This window comes from Bombyx mori, chromosome 12 (assembly GCF_030269925.1).
Source record: "Bombyx mori chromosome 12, ASM3026992v2".
Classification (NCBI taxonomy): Eukaryota; Metazoa; Arthropoda; class Insecta; order Lepidoptera; family Bombycidae; genus Bombyx; species Bombyx mori.
In genome coordinates this window covers 2,187,125-2,205,545 of record NC_085118.1, presented here as the reverse complement: position 1 = coordinate 2,205,545, position 18,421 = coordinate 2,187,125, and the positions used below count along the sequence as shown (strand labels likewise).

At 41.2% G+C, this 18,421-nt stretch overlaps 1 protein-coding gene across 2 annotated transcripts; it reads left to right on the top strand.

Moving 5' to 3' along the window:
* Positions 1–4,401: 4,401 nt before the first annotated feature.
* On the top strand, positions 4,402–17,257 carry Far (fatty-acyl reductase). 2 transcript variants are annotated; one of them, XM_021350036.3, is made up of 11 exons: positions 4,402–4,569; positions 5,471–5,493; positions 7,441–7,557; positions 8,117–8,239; positions 8,819–8,944; positions 9,936–10,092; positions 10,911–11,012; positions 12,043–12,229; positions 12,929–13,035; positions 14,560–14,695; positions 16,398–17,257. In XM_021350036.3, exons 3-11 carry the CDS (start codon positions 7,534–7,536, stop codon positions 16,621–16,623), a joined length of 1,188 nt encoding a protein of 395 aa, XP_021205711.1. In that variant the 5' UTR covers positions 4,402–4,569; positions 5,471–5,493; positions 7,441–7,533; the 3' UTR covers positions 16,624–17,257.
* Positions 17,258–18,421: the final 1,164 nt, after the last annotated feature.

Sequence of the window (18,421 nt, the reverse complement as noted above, 5' to 3'; positions counted from 1 at the left end):
ATTAAAATTAAAAACCTAATTTCGTACTGTGTTATACAAAACGAAAATACAAAAAAAAGGGAAAATTAATTTAAATGAATTAAAATACTAATGGATTTGTTTACGTAGGTATTTGCGCGTCACGTTATATATATATATATATATATATATGTGTGTACCCAACGTATCCGATAATAAAATGTCGGGTGTTAATAATTAAAGCAGCAAAATTTATAAATCTGTGTAATTACATATTAGCCAGGTGGGGGAGAAAAGTCCTCGAATAGAGGCCACGGATGGCTACCAGGAGCGTGGGGCGTCCTCCAACCAGGTGGACTGACGACTTAGTGCGCACGGCGGAGGACCGCATTATGTGGAAGGCATTGGGGAAGGCCTATGTCCAGCAGTGGGCAGATAAAGGCTGATGATGATGATTAGCGCTTAGCCCTGCATTGAGAACATGTTTGAGACTGCCTACCACCAGCAGCATCCTCCCTGTTTCTCCCACAACCATCGACCTCATGCCTCAAGGTTTACGTAGTCACGTAGTTCTTCACTCAAGCCCCATTCACGTAGTTATATCTATGAATTCTGTTTATTATTTAACACCACATAATAATATGGCTCATAAATAATTAATAATAATAATAATTTATTTATTAACCTTGAAAAACATTTACACGTAACAGTCGTGGAGAGTTTTTTTACAGGAGTATCTTAATTAATTTAAAAAATACACAAATTGGCACTTTAATACTAACAATTCGATATGTTAGTTTCAAAGTTATTTTCTGTTTAAATATAAATGCATTGTTACAAACAAACAAAACCATAGATAGTCACAAAAAATCATGCACATTATCAAATACTTAGTTGCAATTTGTAAACACACAAAGGACTTTAAGGTCGTAAAAGAACAAAAGTTAACAAGTAAATAGTCTCGATCTCACCCGTAACAAGTATTCAAATTTTAATATAGTAGATTATTTATATACTATACACTTATATAATCAACAAGTGGGCGGGGTTGATAAGATAAACCGTCTCATGTCAAATATGCCCCGTGTAGACGCTTGCGTACTTACTTACTGTGGTCATCGTACCCCCTTACGGGGCACTAGCCGGGGATGAACTCCCTGCCACACAGGGCAGTGGTGAAATTGTGCTGGGGAATTGAGAGCAGCCCCATTGGGAGCTGTTCGCGGCGTGTTCGGCCGCAATTTACATCTACATATACTTAAATATAATTTACGATGGGCTTGAGTTGTTGAATGAATGACGCCCATCGGCAAGGACCCTCCGGCGTCGTGCTGTCCTCTGTTTATTTTTACTTTTTTTTCCTTGCAAGTAACTAAAACTAAATACAGTAAACAAAGGACAACAGTTAGCAACGATCAGGGCCCGCCACCGGTCCCACCCCTACAAAACAGAGGAGCCGCGGCACTTGATCTGGCGCTCACCCGCTCAGGGCTTCCCAGAAGGTGGAAGACCTAAGTGGGGAGAGTCCGAGTTAAAAACACTCCCCAGACGGGAAAGTGGTCAACCCACGGGGGTGGGAAATGGGTTCCCATAAGGGGGCACCCCAACAATGTGGGAGGGAATGATATATGGGGGCACCTATCAGTCCCATGGGGGCACTCATTATGAACACTCCCATATCACTCCGATTAAGTCGACTCTCTTGCCATAGCTGGGGGTTCCGGTAGCGCCCGACCATCAGGACGTGGCCTGGTGTGCAAGGGAGCTATATTGCGGAGGTACTCGTGGGGTCCACCATCAGTCCGCTCGTAAAGATTACGAGCTAGCCCCCGGATGAACTCCTCGAGCGACTCCACACCTAGATCCCGGGCAATTACGTCATTGCTGACGTAACGCCCTGCTCCTGCTATCGCGCGAAGAGCCGAATTTGGCTAGGCATGTAACCTCTCGCGCATCCCTTGCGGGATGAAATGATACCAGGCCGCAGCTACTTACGTGATACGGAAACGGACATACGTCTTGTAAATGCCGAGCTTAGTCCTGATCGGCAATCTGGAGGCCAGCACCGACTGGAGGAGGAGGAACCTCGCATGGCGAGCAGCTGTCAACGGCAATATGGCGTGGGCAGTCATAGTTTTCTTCGCCCGCACCAGCTGACAGTACCGCCGCGGGCCGATACGGACCTGTTCCACAGAGAAGGTATTAAGATCCTGCCTATTTCTATCGCGAAGCAGTCAAATGCTGTGTCTTCGAAGATATGACAACCATTATACAATATGTTACTATTCACAAACTCGTCTTACTACGAATTTAGTACTAGTAAATATCATAATTTCGTTTTTACCATCGCACCGCCCACCGCCGGAGTAGAGTTCATCTATACTACCTAGAGCCACTGCATTCATCCATAATCCGTTTCCAGAGATCTTTTTTGGCACGTACTGTTACGAGGATTTATTAGAAAAGTTTTTTAAAAAAAGAACTTTATTTAATTCTAATAATTAAAACATTTGAAATTAACAATTGAAATTAATTGGGGCAAGTGTCACCGGGAGCGCGGTTAGAATTGAACGGCGTGATCTGTCGGCAACCTAACTGAGCTGCATTACGTCGTGCACCTTACATTGCATTTTTAGGTACATTAAAAATATATAACAGTACCATCCGGCTTTGGAATGAGCGAGCTCCTTTCTACGATGTTTCCTAATGTCATTCCCATTTCTGGAGAGTTCTTAACGGTAGGCAGCGGCTCGGCTCTGCCCCTGTCATTGCTGCCGTATTCACAAACACGGCAATAAAAAAGTTATATAGTTACACCCCTATAATACTAAATTATATCAGAGTAGGTCGTATCTATATATTATTACGTGAAGCAAGAACTTTTTATCCCTTTTTACGAAAATTGCGCGGACGGAGGAGTATGAAATTTTCCACACTTATAGAGAATATAGAGGAGAAGTGCACAATGCTAATTTTTTTTTAAATAATGCATATAAGATACATTAAATCAATAAAGAAAACATTACACACACTACCATATATTTGACACAACACATATATTTATATAAAAAATATACCCTTTTTTTTATTGTCAATTGTCAAACTTTTGTTAGTGTTTAAAGTCCACCTGTTGACGCCCACATCGTGGTTGGAGGCGTCCGGATAGGGGTCGGGATGCACTTGAGGTACATCCCGACCCCTATGCAACTTGAGGTATCAGCCTCGTGTTGGACAGCCGGTGGGCTTTTCGTGCTCGCTTTGCGGAGCTGGTCCCCCGAAGTGAGCTGCGGGCGCGAAAGGCCCATTCTCGGCGGTCCGTGCTAGAGTCGAGACCACGAGTCGAGGCGATTGGCCAACCCCACTTGGGGGATACGAACCGTCGAGGCTGTTTACCCGGTCTTTGATGACCGGGTGAATCGTGGCGAAGGACGTCTCACCTTTCGTCTGGTGCAGGTGCTGACCGGGCACGGATGCTTCGGGAAGTACTTGCACCGGATAGGAGCTGAGCCGACGACGAGGTGCCACCATTGTGGATACGACCTGGACACGGCGGAGCATACGCTCGCTGTCTGCTCCGCTTGGGAGGTGCAGCGCCGTGTCCTTGTCGCAAAGATAGGACCGGACCTGTCACTGCCAGGCGTCGTGGCGTCGATGCTTGGCAGCGACGAGTCTTGGAAGGCTATGCTCGACTTCTGCCTACCGCTTAATACTCTCCATAAGCCTTACGAGGTGAGAGTGCACCATCTCACAGAAGGAGGCGGCGGGGCGAGTGAGGCAAAGCTCTCCTCACTACGCAGAAACCCACCGCCGCCGAGCAGGGGGTCGGGATCGGGGTCCCGTCCGTAACCCGGCCCCCTAAGAGCTTTGGGCTCCACCCGCTTTGTGCGGTGAGGATCCTAGGCGTGGGGTGGCGTGGTAGGCCGCATTCCCCCGACCGCTCCAGGGGAAGGTATAGCGCGGCGCCATTAATGCGGGCTCTTGGCCCGTCGACCGAGAGAACCGGCGGTCGTGTCGCTAGCGGCCGCCGGTATGGCGTCTGGGGGACGGCGGGATGGATGTAATATGCTCTGCGTAAACCCCGTCCCGCCGTCTCAATAGCTCTGACTGGGTTCCCGCCCGGTCCGGGGTAGGGCGCCGGCTGTGAGCGGCAGGAGTTTTTGATGAGGTTCGACTCCCACATACCTGCCGTGCGGGTGGGGATTCGGCTATTTTCTCCTGTGGAAAAAAAAAGTATTTAAAGTCTGTGGTCAAATGATATAGATGAATATTGTTTATCTTTTTTATTTATTTATGTATAGTGTAGTTTTGGTGAAATCTGTGATAATATTATCTAAGTATAATAGTATTTGACAATAGAACCGTAATAATGTTGAAACATAAAATTTCAATTGATTACAGTCGAATTTCGACTACTGCGGGACCACTAGTTTTTTTTAAATCTATTAAATGGTTTTCAAGGTTCTATATAAAGTAACAAATTTTTCATGCATTGTCATACGACAGTGAGGTAGCGACGAAACAATACTTGCCTGATTTAAACGATTATAAGTTTTGTTAAGGAAAAACTGTGATCAGCTTCAAATTATTTTCAAATTCCGCGTAATCTCCAAGGTAATGATTATTTTTTTTTCAATATTGGCATATAGGTATTAAAAGTTGTTTAGCGGGGAAAAAAAGTATTTTTCGCGTTTATAAGTAAAAAGTTGAAAGAAAATCTCTTTAGTTTGTTACTGTTTACCATTAATTTCTTCATTTCTGTCCGCCAAAGTGACTGGCTCTAATGAACAAACACTATAATATATTTCAAGTGTTAGTCCCATATAGGGAAACGGTTCACGAGCTGCCATATTTTTTTGGAATATCATGTTTATAGACGTAACGTAGTGTATGGACTTGACGTACACATTTGGCTTCGTGTCAATGCCAACAAAGGCTGAATCGACGTGGCGCATATTAGAGAATCGATAGGCTGCATAGTTAGATTGATTGCTTTTACTGCATCATAGTACCCCAGCATGATATTCATAATTATATCTTCGGTCAAACGGGAGCGAACTACGTCGCCTCTTGTAATGAGGGCTATTTTTTTTATTTTATTTTTATTGCTTAGTTGGCCGGACGAGCTCACAGCCCACTTGGTGTTAAGCGGTTACTGGAGCCCATAGACACCTACAACGGCTGCCCCATCCTTCAAACCGAAACGCATTACTGCTTCACGGCAGAAATAGGCAGGGTGGTGGTACCCACCCGTGCGGACTCACAAGAGGTCCTACTACCTTTAAATGCTTTTATTTTTTATTATGTGAAATTTGACAAGTGTATTTTGTTTTTGTCGATTACCATGGCTATTGTTAATATTAATTTCAGCATACACAGCCGTTCATGATTAGATCATGTAACATGAATGCGTATTAGCTTCTTTTTTTTTTCTAGATGTCACACAATGGAACTTTGGATGAACATTATCAGACCGTGAGGGAATTTTACGATGGTAAATCCGTTTTTATTACAGGAGCGACCGGATTCCTTGGAAAGGTGAGCGACTGACCAACAATGTTCAGCTTAGCCCGGATTTCAATTTCAAAACATGGGATTTCAATTTCAAAACAACAAGTCTGAATCTCGAGGAATACGGGCTATGCAAACAAGCCATTTAATACCGATACAAAAATTTATAAAAACAAAGTGAAAAACCGTTATTAAGTATTGCATTATGCTTATACTATATATGTAGGATTGGTAAGAACGGAACGCATGAAAAGAGTTTGGAACGGAGCGTTAGGATGTGAGTGAGAGAAAACGGAAAGAAAGGGAATAAAGAATGACAAACAGAATGACAGAAGAGGAAAGGAAGATGGTGAAGACGGTTAAAAAATGAGCAAGGTGTAATAAAAGTGTTTATCAGTTTTCTATACTAATATTATAAAGAGGAAAGATTTCCGAAATTACTCCGAAACTACTGGACCGATTTGAAAAATTATTTTTCCATTAGAAGCCGACATTGTCCCTGATGAACATAGGCTACTTCTTTTAATTTTTTTTTTATTTTTTTTTTTTGGTTTCATGTGTGTTTTAATGTTTCCGAAGCGAAGCGAGGGCGGGTCGCTAGTTTATTATTATTATAACAGAAGATTTTGGAACAGTGGAAGTTTTATTGTATGCGCTGCGTTCCCTATTCCACTATGTATTTTAAATGATTAATAGCATTTGGCATGAAAGATAAAGCTTTGTCAACTTTATTATCCGGTGAGCTCATCACTCACGATAATATTAAATAGTTATTAGTTAACGATGCGATGACATTGTTATAAATCTAGAACATAAATTAAACTACATTGCAACTACACAGTTTGCTTAGTTACACAATATGTATTGTAAAATATCTTGGAGTTGTTGTCACGCTACAACGTCAGTGTGCTAGCCTTCAATTTCAAATAGCGATAAATCTTAATCAAGTCTAGAATCAATTTATTAAGTCATTGGGAGTCCGCACGGGTAGGTACCACCACCCCGCCTATTTCCGCCGTGAAGCAGTAATGCGTTTCGGTTCGAAGGGTGGGGTAGCCGTTGTAACTATACTGAGACCTTAGAACTTATATCTCGAGGTGGGTGGCGCATTTACGTTGTAGATGTCTATGGGCTCCAGTAACCACTTAACATCAGGTGGGCTGTGAGCTCGTCCATCCATCTAAGCAATAAAAAAAAAAAAAAAAAAAATTATACATTTATAACACAGAACATGCTGTCCAAGTGTAAAATATAATCCCCATAGACACAGCCCACTGATTTACGAATCTTCTCAGCGGGTTGTGACTTCGATCCAGTCGTAGATTCTGCACAGAACTGCTCTTGCTAGGGCTAGTGTTAGCAAAATCATTTCAGGTTGAGCCCGTGAGCTCACCGAACCGTCCCTTGGGCTACCAGCGAATGTGTAGGTCTGTATTTTGAGAAAAGTCTGTAACTTGGTCTGTAATCTGTTACCACCATCCGGCCTATGCATGGTGTGAAGCAGTAATACCTTTGAAAGGAGGGGGCAGCCGTGGTACTTTAAAAATTCAGACTTAGAATTCATGTTGAAGATTCGTTGATATCTATGGGCTCTTGTAACCACTTTACACCAGATACGAAGCACTTAGGTATAATAAATAAAATGAAGATATACTCAGGGAAGGCTGACTTCGGATAGGCATATATATATAAGACAAATAACTACGTAACATGATAAGAGAAAGCGTTGCGCCAATGACACCTAACAAGAAGACTATTAAACATCGAAACTACAATGGCGTTCCTTTTGTTCTATGACATGTCCATGACATGACAAACAAGGTTTGATAAATTAACAATAAGGAGCAGCCTATCTGTACCGTTGGTTTGCCACTAACCTTCAGATGGACTCTATGTTCGTTGCCAACAATAACATAATATCTCTGAAGATAAATTTGTTATTTCTATTTCAATTACGTACACATTTCTTTCCAGGCGTACGTTGAGAAACTTGCGTATTCGTGTCCGGGCATAGTAAGCATTTACATTTTGATTCGAGACAAGAAAGGGTCGAACACTGAAGAGCGAATGAGAAAATATCTTGATCAGCCCGTTAGTATTGAGTTTTTTTTTATTTGTGAGATGATTCTTAATATTTTCCATACAACGCAATCACTCACTGACCCGATTACGCAAAAATTAGCGTCCGTCATTGCTAGACCGACAGCTGCGGATTCAATCCCCATTTCGACCAAATATTAATTTACCAAAACAGCTTGTTCACTTTGTGTCCGGGTATTTGATCTCTAAATATGCATATAAATTAACATATAAGTATCTGGTTCCTATAGTCCCGGAAATCCTAGTTTTGGGTTCAGATGTTCATGTGTGATTTGTTTTTAATTTTCAATTATTTTTTAGTTATTTAGAAAGTCAATTCATGCCGTCCTATTTTTAAAACTTATTGATCCAATAGAATTAATCAGATCGGTACAAGTGCAATGATTGGGTGCGTTTTTGGTCGTAGACAAACATATTTTATTTCCCACGATGCTGATAAAGTGACATCGTATGTCTAATTCTATAGTCGGATCGTGGTTATGATATTGGTAAGGAACACCCAAATTGACCGACAATTCGTCTAACCACCAATACCCGATTCGTTTTTCAGATTTTTTCACGAATAAAATACGAACATCCAGAATATTTCAAAAAAATCATTCCCATCTCTGGTGATATCACCGCACCCAAACTAGGATTGTGCGATGAAGAAAGAAATATATTAATCAACGAGGTATGTACTTATTTGATAAAGTGTTCATATTAGCACCAAATTAATTATTGATTAATGCATAAATATTATTATGAATACTACATAATATATAATCCAATATTATCAGTACGATCAATGAAAATTCACTGAGTGCATCAAAGGTCGGTTGCGGATGTTTGGTACAGAACGCGCGAAGGCGAGGTGCGCTGAAAAGAAAACAGGATCACGAACGCAAATAATTGCTCGAAGCACATCTTGTGCAATAGCAGAGAACAACAAACTAGGGTATAGATTCATTCGCGAAGCTGTTTCCCTTGAGTCGTTAGGTCTTCTTTGGAAACGCTTGGGCAGCTGTTAGCAACTCCCATCCCCTCTTGGCTGAGCCTTTGCTCGCAGGTGGGGCGAAACTGGAAAGGCCTTCGGGCTACTTGTATTTTCTCATTACCCAGTATACCTTACGGTGGGAGTTGATATTCAATTGTATGGATGGACTGTGAAAAGAACTATTTGATTAACTAGACAGTAAACAAGAGTCTTGAGTCCTTGTGGTTATGAATTAGCGACGCCTTCGGTAACGTGCTAAAGTTGTTTTTCTTTCAGGTGTCGATAGTGATTCACTCAGCCGCTTCGGTCAAACTAAACGATCATTTAAAATTTACTCTGAACACGAATGTTGGAGGTACGATGAAAGTGTTGGAACTCGTTAAAGAAATGAAAAACTTAGCGGTTGGTACATTACCTGTTCAATAATGTATTTGTGTGGGAACCTCTATTTAGGCCAAAACAAATAGTTACCTTTAACTTGATTTTAAGGCAGTCTTTGTTATAGCAAAGTAAATAAAATATACACGTCTTCCGTCTTCCGAATTCCACTTTGTCTGTCCAATGTTGCGTGAGGTAACTACCCTCCTTCCTCTTCTTACTTGAAAGAAAACTATAGGTCAAACATTCATTCGCCGTCTTTCTTACCTTCTAACACGACTTCTCCTATCTCATTCACTCAGCGATGCTTCGGCCATTCCATTCCTACATGTATATCGCGCCTAACTGGTTTTTTTTATCTCACAACACTAACCATAGCAACTTCTGTAAAATAACTTTTATTGGTGGTAGGACCTCTTGAGAGTTCGCGCGGGTAGGTACCACCACCCTGCTTATTTCTGCCGTGAAGCAGTAATACGTTTCGGTTTGAAGGATGGGGCAGCCGTTGTAACTATACCTGACATCTTAGAACTTATGTCTCAAGGTGGGTGGCGCATTTACGTTTTAGATGTCTATGGGCTCCAGTAGCCACTTAACACCACGTGGGCTGTGAGCTGGTCCACCCATCTAAGCAATAAAAAAAATTAAAATAAAATAAAACTAAAAACAGTTTCGAATTAAGACGTTCAGATCATTTTGGGACCGGATTCCGGCTTGAATACCTTCAGACATGAGATCGAAGTCTCAATTGTATTGCAAATCACTGATCTGTTGACATAGGTACTTGTGACTGCTTCAGATGACTGAAGAGACGAAGATGAAGGAAGATGTTTCAGATGAAGGAAGAGGTATATCACAGAACAGAAGTACGAGGATACGTTTGTCTCTATTTAAGTGTTGTTTTTCGAGTATTCTTTCTGTTTTATCCAATTTTTTTTTTCATTCTATGTACAGAGTATCTTTAATTTGACTGAAAATTAATGTAAAAGACACTACATTGTGACTTTAATTCCAGATGTTCGTATATGTGTCTACAGCTTATTCTAACACAAGTCAAAGAATTTTAGAAGAAAAACTTTATCCTCAGTCCCTAAATCTAAACGAAATACAGAAGTTCGCTGAAGAACATTATATATTAGGTAAAGACAACGATGAAATGATAAAATTTATAGGTGAGTTTAAAAGGTTACCAAGAATCATAACGTACTTAGAAAAAACAAAGTCGTTTTTCTTTTATCATTGTTATAAATAGTATGCATCTCAAACACAAAAGTCTGACTGATAACGCCCAATCCCTTCTTCGGGCGAAAACGACTTTTATATCGTCCGATGCAGTAGAATTCCCAACAAATTTCCGTACGTATCTTTCGCAACAACTCCGTTAATATTAACTGGAGCATTATGGTATGTCCTAAGACAACATGAGGCAGTAAACTGCTGTCTGTACCTGCCACAGAGCAATTACCCTTTCCTCTCTAAAAGGCTAGTCTCTCTCTTTAAGCTAGGAAGGCTCTCTCTCCAGTTTGTTATTTTAATATAGATGAGAATCCAACATTAATAGGACATAGTACTATTAATGTTGTGGTATCTAAGATCTTCGGTACTGTTTGGCACTTTATTGAAAATGATGCTTGGTCCCGAGTTGATTATGTTTCCGTTGAATGGTGCCAAATTATGGAGTATAAAATTAAAATCATTTGTCCAACAAATTACAGTCTCTTCTTCTATAAAGATTACTGCGGTAGGCAAAATAGTCTCTGTTTTTGGATAGACAAACTCATCGTTACATCAAATTACAACGTCATTGCCATAGCTCAGTACGAGATGAATGTTAAATTTCTATTACATCGACTACAGTGTCTTTTGAATCAGAAATTAAACTTTCCGACAAAAAATTCTATAATGGGCCAAGACAACAAAAAAATCAACCGAATATATTTCTCATAATCCGAAGAAGAAAACATACATAAAACAATATCATTTTTACCAGGTAACCACCCAAACACATATGCATACACAAAAGCGCTGGCAGAAAACTTAGTTGCTGAAGAACACGGTGAAATACCAACAATTATCATTAGGCCTTCGATTAGTAAGTTTTAAACTTTCATTCAGAACGTGTTGAATTTATTTGTTCCTAGAAATAATACGGAGTTAATAATAAAATAGATTCGCGGAATGCGTGAACAAGATACGACCAATTTAGCAGGTTCAATTTGACAACACGATTTGCTCTCAGAAAGTCACGGATCAAATATATTACGAATTATACAAAAAACAAATTAAGAGACAACAAAATTGAGTTATATAGAAAAATGGTGCAGTCCAATTTAGACCCAAATTGGGAGAACCTTCTTGGACAGTTCATGAGGAACACCTCTAGGAATTATTGGGTACTTATCGACTAAAAATCCATGAGATTCATGACTAGCACTATACAAATTTCCCAATACAGGATCATGAACACAAAAATAGCTTTCTACAATAGAAAACCGAGTGCCACTTCTGAAACATCTTCAAAGATACGGCGGTTAAATGTAAAGTATTAACCTGCCAATATCTTAGATACTTGCCAGATTGGTGACAATATCATAATCATCATCATCATAGTAGGTTGCTTTTGGCAGAGCAATCGTGGTCATGTGGAATTCTTGCTTATTAAAGCCTTGACAGATGTTTTCCATAGTTTGCGAACCGAGGCCCGGCGCACGTACTCGTTAAGTGGGGTTTCAGTAAAGTCTTACACCTGATCAGTCCATCGCATGGCGATTCGTCCACGAGATCTCTTACCATTGACCCTCCCCTGAACAACAAGTTTCTCGTTAGACTCTGCTGACCGTCGCAATACATGTCCAAAATATCGAAGAATCCTGGATTGCACTGTTGACGACAAACTGTGAGATATATTTAGTTATTTCAGAATCGAGGCGTTGGTGCGATGCTCAGTCCAAGATATACGGAGCATCCTTCTCCAGCACCACATTTCTAATGCATCTAATTTCTAATCTAATGACAATATCACCCACTGTTTAATAACGTAGCTTCAACTACCTTTCCTATCAAGAACGTAAAATAATTGTCTCAGCTATGCATTTCGGGTATTATAAACATTACTTCTGCAGTTACAGCGAGTGCTGAAGAGCCAGTGCGAGGGTTCGTGGATAGTTGGAGTGGTGCAACTGCTATGGCAGCATTTGCTTTGAAGGGATGGAACAACATAATGTACAGCACAGGCGAGGAGAATATTGATCTGATACCTCTAGACTATGTTGTCAACCTTACATTAGTAGCGATTGCTAAATATAAGCCGTAAGTTTCCATTTTTTTAATGATTCCCTAGATGAGTGGACAAGCGACCCACCTGGTGTTAAATAGTTACCGGAGCCCATAGACATCTACAACGTAAATGCCGCCACCTACTTTGAAATATGGGTTCTAAGGTCTCCGTTTTTACTGTACAACGGCTGCCCCACCTTTCAAACCGAAAGTCATTACTGCTTCACGGCAGAAATAGGCAGGGCGATGGTGCCTACCCGTGCAGACTCACAAGACGTTCTACCATCAGTAGAGAGTAGGTATGACTGTCAACATTGCCGAGGCTAAGCCTTAAATGCTACCACGCTTGCGATACATACCATTCATGCCGCACACGAAATAAAACATTTAGATTGACCTAATAATGTTACATAAATAAAATATTATCTTTTAAATAATTACGAAAATATTAGAACACTAAAAGTCTATGCCAAAATTTCATATCGGTAATAGCGTGTGGCAAATAGCTCTCCTTTAGCTAATCATTGTTCCTTCAACTAAAGTCAAGATTAAGCCAAAATATCTCATCGAGAATACAGATATATGGCTAGGTAAAATAAAAAAAGCTGGCTTCTTGCAAGTCACTGCTATTCCGCTATGCCAGAAAGTAACCAATAGTACTTTTTCTGATTCGAAGCGAGCTAGCATTGGCTGATGATACCCAAATGAATCGTACGGAACTATGTATTTCAGTACCAAAGAGGTCACAGTATATCACGTCACAACCAGCGATCTTAATCCCATTTCAATCCGAAGAATATTTATAAAGCTCTCCGAATTCGCATCAAAAAATCCAACGAGTAAGTACCTAAGAGTGTTAATAATATTTTGCGTTTTACAGGATAATATATTATAAGTGAATCGCTAAGCTATATCAAATATTAAGGTAGTACGCACATATAAACGAATTTGAAGTCTTGTAATTGTAGTTAATTGCTTACATAATAATAGTGAACCAAATGTGATAAAAAATTTGGTTAAAAGGCTTTTACTTGTAGAACTGGTTTTCTCAGTGGAGATATCCCGAGTGGAAATCAATGTAACCAATGAATTTCAACTTTTATTTTAATTTTTGTTGATGCCGGTGGAGATATTACAGCGAAATTCTAAAATTATTGTATTGATACATCCGTGATGCATATGCAAAATTTTCAAGTTAATCGGAAGTATTGAAAATGACGCTCAATATTCTCTTATATTCAAACAAATGCTTTTTTATTGCTTAGATGGGTGGACGAGCTCACAGCCCACCTGGTGTTAAGTGTTTACTGGAGCACAGAGACATCTACAACGTAAATGCCATCAGCCATCTTGAGATATAAGTTCTAAGGTCTCAAGTATAGTTACAACGGCGGTAGGGTGGTGGTACCTACCCACGCGGACTCACAAGAAATCCTACCACCAGTAGATACATACCAAGCTAATAAAAGCATATTAAAATCGTGTTAGTGATGAAGTATTTGCTTCGTAGCGTTTTAGGTAATACATAAAACACCTTCAGTCCGCGACCGCGCCGCGTTTATTCTCGGCCGTCTTTATCCTATGATCTGTAAGCGGAGTAAAATGTCCCTTCGAAACAAGGTGACACTTTACAAAACTTGCATAAGGCCGATCATGACTTACGCGACTGTGGTTTTCGCTCACGCGACCCGCACACACATAGACACCCTCCAATCTCTACAATCCCGCTTTTGCAGGTTAGCCGTCGGAACTCCGTGGTTCGTGAGGAACGTGGACTTACACGACGACCTGGGCCTCGAATCAATCCAGAAATACATGAAGTCAGCGTCGGAACGGTACTTCGATAAGCTATGCTTCATGATAATCGCCGTATCGTTGCCGCCGCTGACTACTCCCGGAGTCCTGATCACGCAGGAGCCAGTCACCATCGACGCCCTAGACACGACCTTACGGATCCATCAATCCAATAACCTTTGCATTAGACGCCTTCAGCTCTAACACTAGGAGCAGGCTTAGGGACCCCGGTAACCGCACTCGTCGAACTCGACAAAGAGTTCGACGTATAACCTAACCCATGAATCAGCTTGCTGAGTTTATCGCCGGATCTTCTCAGCGGGTCACGATTCCGAACCGGTAGTAGATTCATACGCGAAGCAGCTGCTCTTGAGCTGTTAGGTCTCCTTCGGAGGCGCTCGGGCAGCTGTTAGCAAATCTCACCCCTTCTGGCTGAGCCTTTGCTCGCCCACCTGTCCTGGTGAAACTGGAAAGGCCTCCGGGCCACCAGTATACTTCAATCATAAAAAAAATTAACCAAATGAATTTGTAAATGGATTGCAAAATTTAATATACAAAAATTTACTTAGGTAATGCCGCACCATTCGCAGCAACGACTTTATTGACTAAACAGAAGCCATTAATAAAACTGGTCACGTTTCTCATGCAGACCACGCCGGCTTTCCTAGCTGACTTATGGATGAAAACCCAGAGGAAAGAAGCCAAGTTAGTTTTCACAAGATTTATTAAGACTACTAATCTAATTCGTCCGTTTCACACTGTCACCTTGTTACGAACGTTTCATCAATTTATCCCAGCTAATATAATGTTATGCGCTAGGGCTCCACTCCGTGCGCCGTATTCCTCAGTGCTGTGGGTCATGACCTTTACGGAGCACATTTGTTAGGACTATGTTCCTCCATTCACTCCTGTCCTCCGCGCAGTGGATAGCGACATTGATGCTGGATTCCAAAGACGTCTTAATCTGATCGGACCAGCGCATGGGACTACGCCCCGTAGGTCTCTTTCCTTCCACTTTGCCGGTGATGAGAAGTCTTTCGAGATTATCACCCTTATTCCTCGCAACGTGACCGAAAAAATCTAAAATCCTACGTAGGCAAACGGTGGAGAGTCTTGAGGAGACGCCTAGTTCTTCCAGGATTGATGCGTTTGTCCGATGCGCTATAGCTAAGGATAAATAAAACTTTCACGGAAGTAAAAACTCTATTTAACACTTAAAACACCTAAGGTACACATTACGTCGATGCTTGGCAGCGATGAGTCATGGAAGGCTATGCTCGACTTCTGCGAGTGCACCATCTCGCAGAAGGAGGCGGCGGGGCGAGCGAGGGAAAGCTCTCCTCACTACGCAGAAACCCGCCGCCGCCGAGCAGGGGGTCGGGACCGGGGTCGTATCCGTGACCTGGCCCCCTAAGAGCTAGGGGTCCCACCCGTTTTGTGCGGGGAGAGACCCAGACGTGGGGTGGCGTGCTTTGCACGCTCACCCGCAATAGGAAGCCGGGTGATGGTAGACCGCGTTCCCCCGACCGCTCTGGGGAAAGGTGTAACGCGGCGCCATCAAAGCGGGCTCTCGGCCCGCTGAACGAGGGAACCGGTGGTCGTGTCGCTGGCGGCCACCGGTCCGGCGTCCGTGGGACGGTGGGATGGATGTAATGTGCTCTGCGTCAACCCTGTCCCGCCGTTTCAATAGCCCCGACTGGGCTCCGGCCCGGTCCGAGGTAGGGCGCCGGTCGTGAGCGGCAGGAGTTTTTAGTGAGGTTCAACTCCCACATACCCCACCTGCCGCGCGGGTGGGGATCCGGCGATTTTCTACTGTGGAAAAAAAAAAAAAAAAAAAAGGTACACATTACAAATCGCAATTCACTTCTTCCATTTCGCTTCAGATGATCCGTTCGCTGTTCTATTTCGAGTAGAACCGGGGTCATCTCTGCAACGCTTTTGTAATCGACACGACCAGTTTACAATTATCAATAACATTTCTGATAGTACTAGTCGTTTCGACATACGTTTTGCTCTATTTGACAATAGATGGCGTTACACTTCCCGAGCGTTCCCGATAGTACTAGTTATTTTGATATTTATTTCTGCTGTTTGATGCAGATGGCGTTACCCTTTTTTTTATTGCTTAGTTGGGTGGACGAGCTCACATCCCACCTGATGTTAAGTGGTTACTGGAGCCCATAGACATCTACAACGTAAATGCGCCACCCACCTTGAGATATAAGTTCTAAGATCTCAGTATAGTTACAACGGCGGCCCTACCCTTCAGACCGAAACGCATTACTGCTTCACGGCAGAAATATGCGGGGCGGTAGTTGGTATCTACCCGCGTGAACACACAAGAGATCCTACCACCGGTAAAAAATCTCATCGGCATAATAAAATGTAGCCTTTTAATATGTTTCAGATTCGTCAAGCAACATAATCTAGTAGTGAGAAGTCGTGATCAACTGGAATTCTTCACGTCTCAGTCGTGGTTGCTTCGTTGCGAGCGAGCCCGTGTGCTTAGTGCGGCACTGAGCGATTCAGACCGCGCTGTCTTCCGCTGCGATCCTTCCACCATAGACTGGGACCAATATTTGCCAATATACTTCGAAGGAATCAACAAGCATCTGTTCAAAAATAAATTATAGTCGATTCCTAATAGGCTTGTAATTGATTCCAAAAATACTTAGATAACAATAACTTTAATCAACTACAATGAAATAAATGTAAAGTCGTCGTGACCTATAGGATAAGACGTACGGTGCATTCGTATATAGCGATGCACCGGTGTTCGAATCCCGCAGGCGGATACCAATTTTTCTAATGAAATACGTACTTAACAAATGTTCACGATTGACTTCCGCGGTGAAGGAACAACATCGTGTAATAAAAATCAAACCCGCAAAATTATAATTTGCGTAATTACTGGTGGTAGGACCTCTTGTGAGTCCGCACGGGTAGGTACCACCACTCCGTCTATTTCTGCCCTGAAGCAGCATTGCGTTTCGGTTTGAAAGGTGGGGTAGCCGTGGTAACTATACTATACTATAGTAATTCCAAAATTCGCTGATTTATGTTCTATTAGTCTGATTTAGTTAAACCATTTCTATAGTTATTACCTTTCTTGTACTGCACAGAGACACGGAATGCTGTTTTATTTTAAGTTTTGAGTTATTATAGTTTAATAAATACTGTCATATTACATAATTATTTATGTGCAAGATGTAATGGCCATTTAGATGTGATACGTCCTTTTTACAAAAAAAAAACATGCTATATGAACAATTGTTTTTCTTTTCATTAATTTTTTATATCACTAATAGCGGTTCTGTCAGTAAGCCATGCGTTGAAAGCGGTTATTACTTTATTTAAAATCTTAACAAATTAAAAAAAAAATCGTTTAAAGTTCCAGGTGAAATATCAATAGAATCGACACGCTCTTGTCGTTAAAGTTTTTTTTTAAAGGGATTTTATGACCTGGTACCTAAGATCTTTAGGTCAAGTCTTATTTTAATTTTAATGAAACCTTTTTTACATGAAAAATGATATTATGAAATGAAATGAAGTTAATTAATATAAAACATGGCATGAGATGAGACGAAATGAGATGAGATGAGATATAATCTCAGTAAAATGATGGTCATTTCCTTAGACTTTTTCAGTGAACTTTTAGAAGTATCCCGAGAAGTTGCGTTTAGCGGCTTTGTTTCATTTTCCCATATTTGTGCACTTCACTGATACTAAACAGTTAATATACCACCGTTGTTACACATTTAAACCTGAAAAAACACTAAATAGACAAAATAAAACAAATCACATAACTTCACTCCTCGCGTTCCCGCCAAAAAGTCTGTCGTTAAAGTCGCCGTGGGCTAAAGGATAAGGCGCCCGGTGCACTCGTACCTTTAAGCCAGACTTTACTTAGACTTTGATGTGTGATTTGTCGATCTTTATATTTTGCGAATACTACCGGTGTAACATTTTCCGATGATGCGATATCTTCTAGTGTTTGTGGTACATTTGAGTGGTCAGACGAGAATATGGTATAGCATCCATAACGGCAATATCTATTTTTCTAATTCGAGATTTGAGTACCGGCGCAAGATAAAAACAATAAAAAAATTACTATGCTGTAAATTCTATATTCTATTCTAATAAAAAAAATGTTATGACAAAAAAAAACGTGAGGTTAAATCATAATGATTGTTTTTATTATGTCCACAATTCGCGAAATACGAAGTAAAATATGTACTATAAATGACAAACAGTTCCCGGATATTGAAGTGGTCAGAGAAATATGCTAACATGAAAATGATTTCACTAAATAAAGCGTCTAGCTTAACGATATACTTACATTTTATTTTCTAATGAAATGCCTCCTTAAAGCCACTAACTAGTACCTTGAACTTTAGAAGCTCTGACAGCTCTGACCATGCACGGATCCTC

What these genes read in the sequence shown, in the direction of transcription:
- Far (XM_021350036.3), top strand. Translation starts at nt 7,534, where the DNA reads ATGAGAAAATATCTTGATCAGCCC. An exon ending in GCGATTGCTAAATATAAGCC is followed by an intron (nt 12,230 to 12,928) that starts GTAAGTTTCCAT and finishes TATGTATTTCAG; the next exon opens with TACCAAAGAGGTCACAGTAT. An exon ending in ACCCAGAGGAAAGAAGCCAA is followed by an intron (nt 14,696 to 16,397) that starts GTTAGTTTTCAC and finishes AATATGTTTCAG; the next exon opens with ATTCGTCAAGCAACATAATC.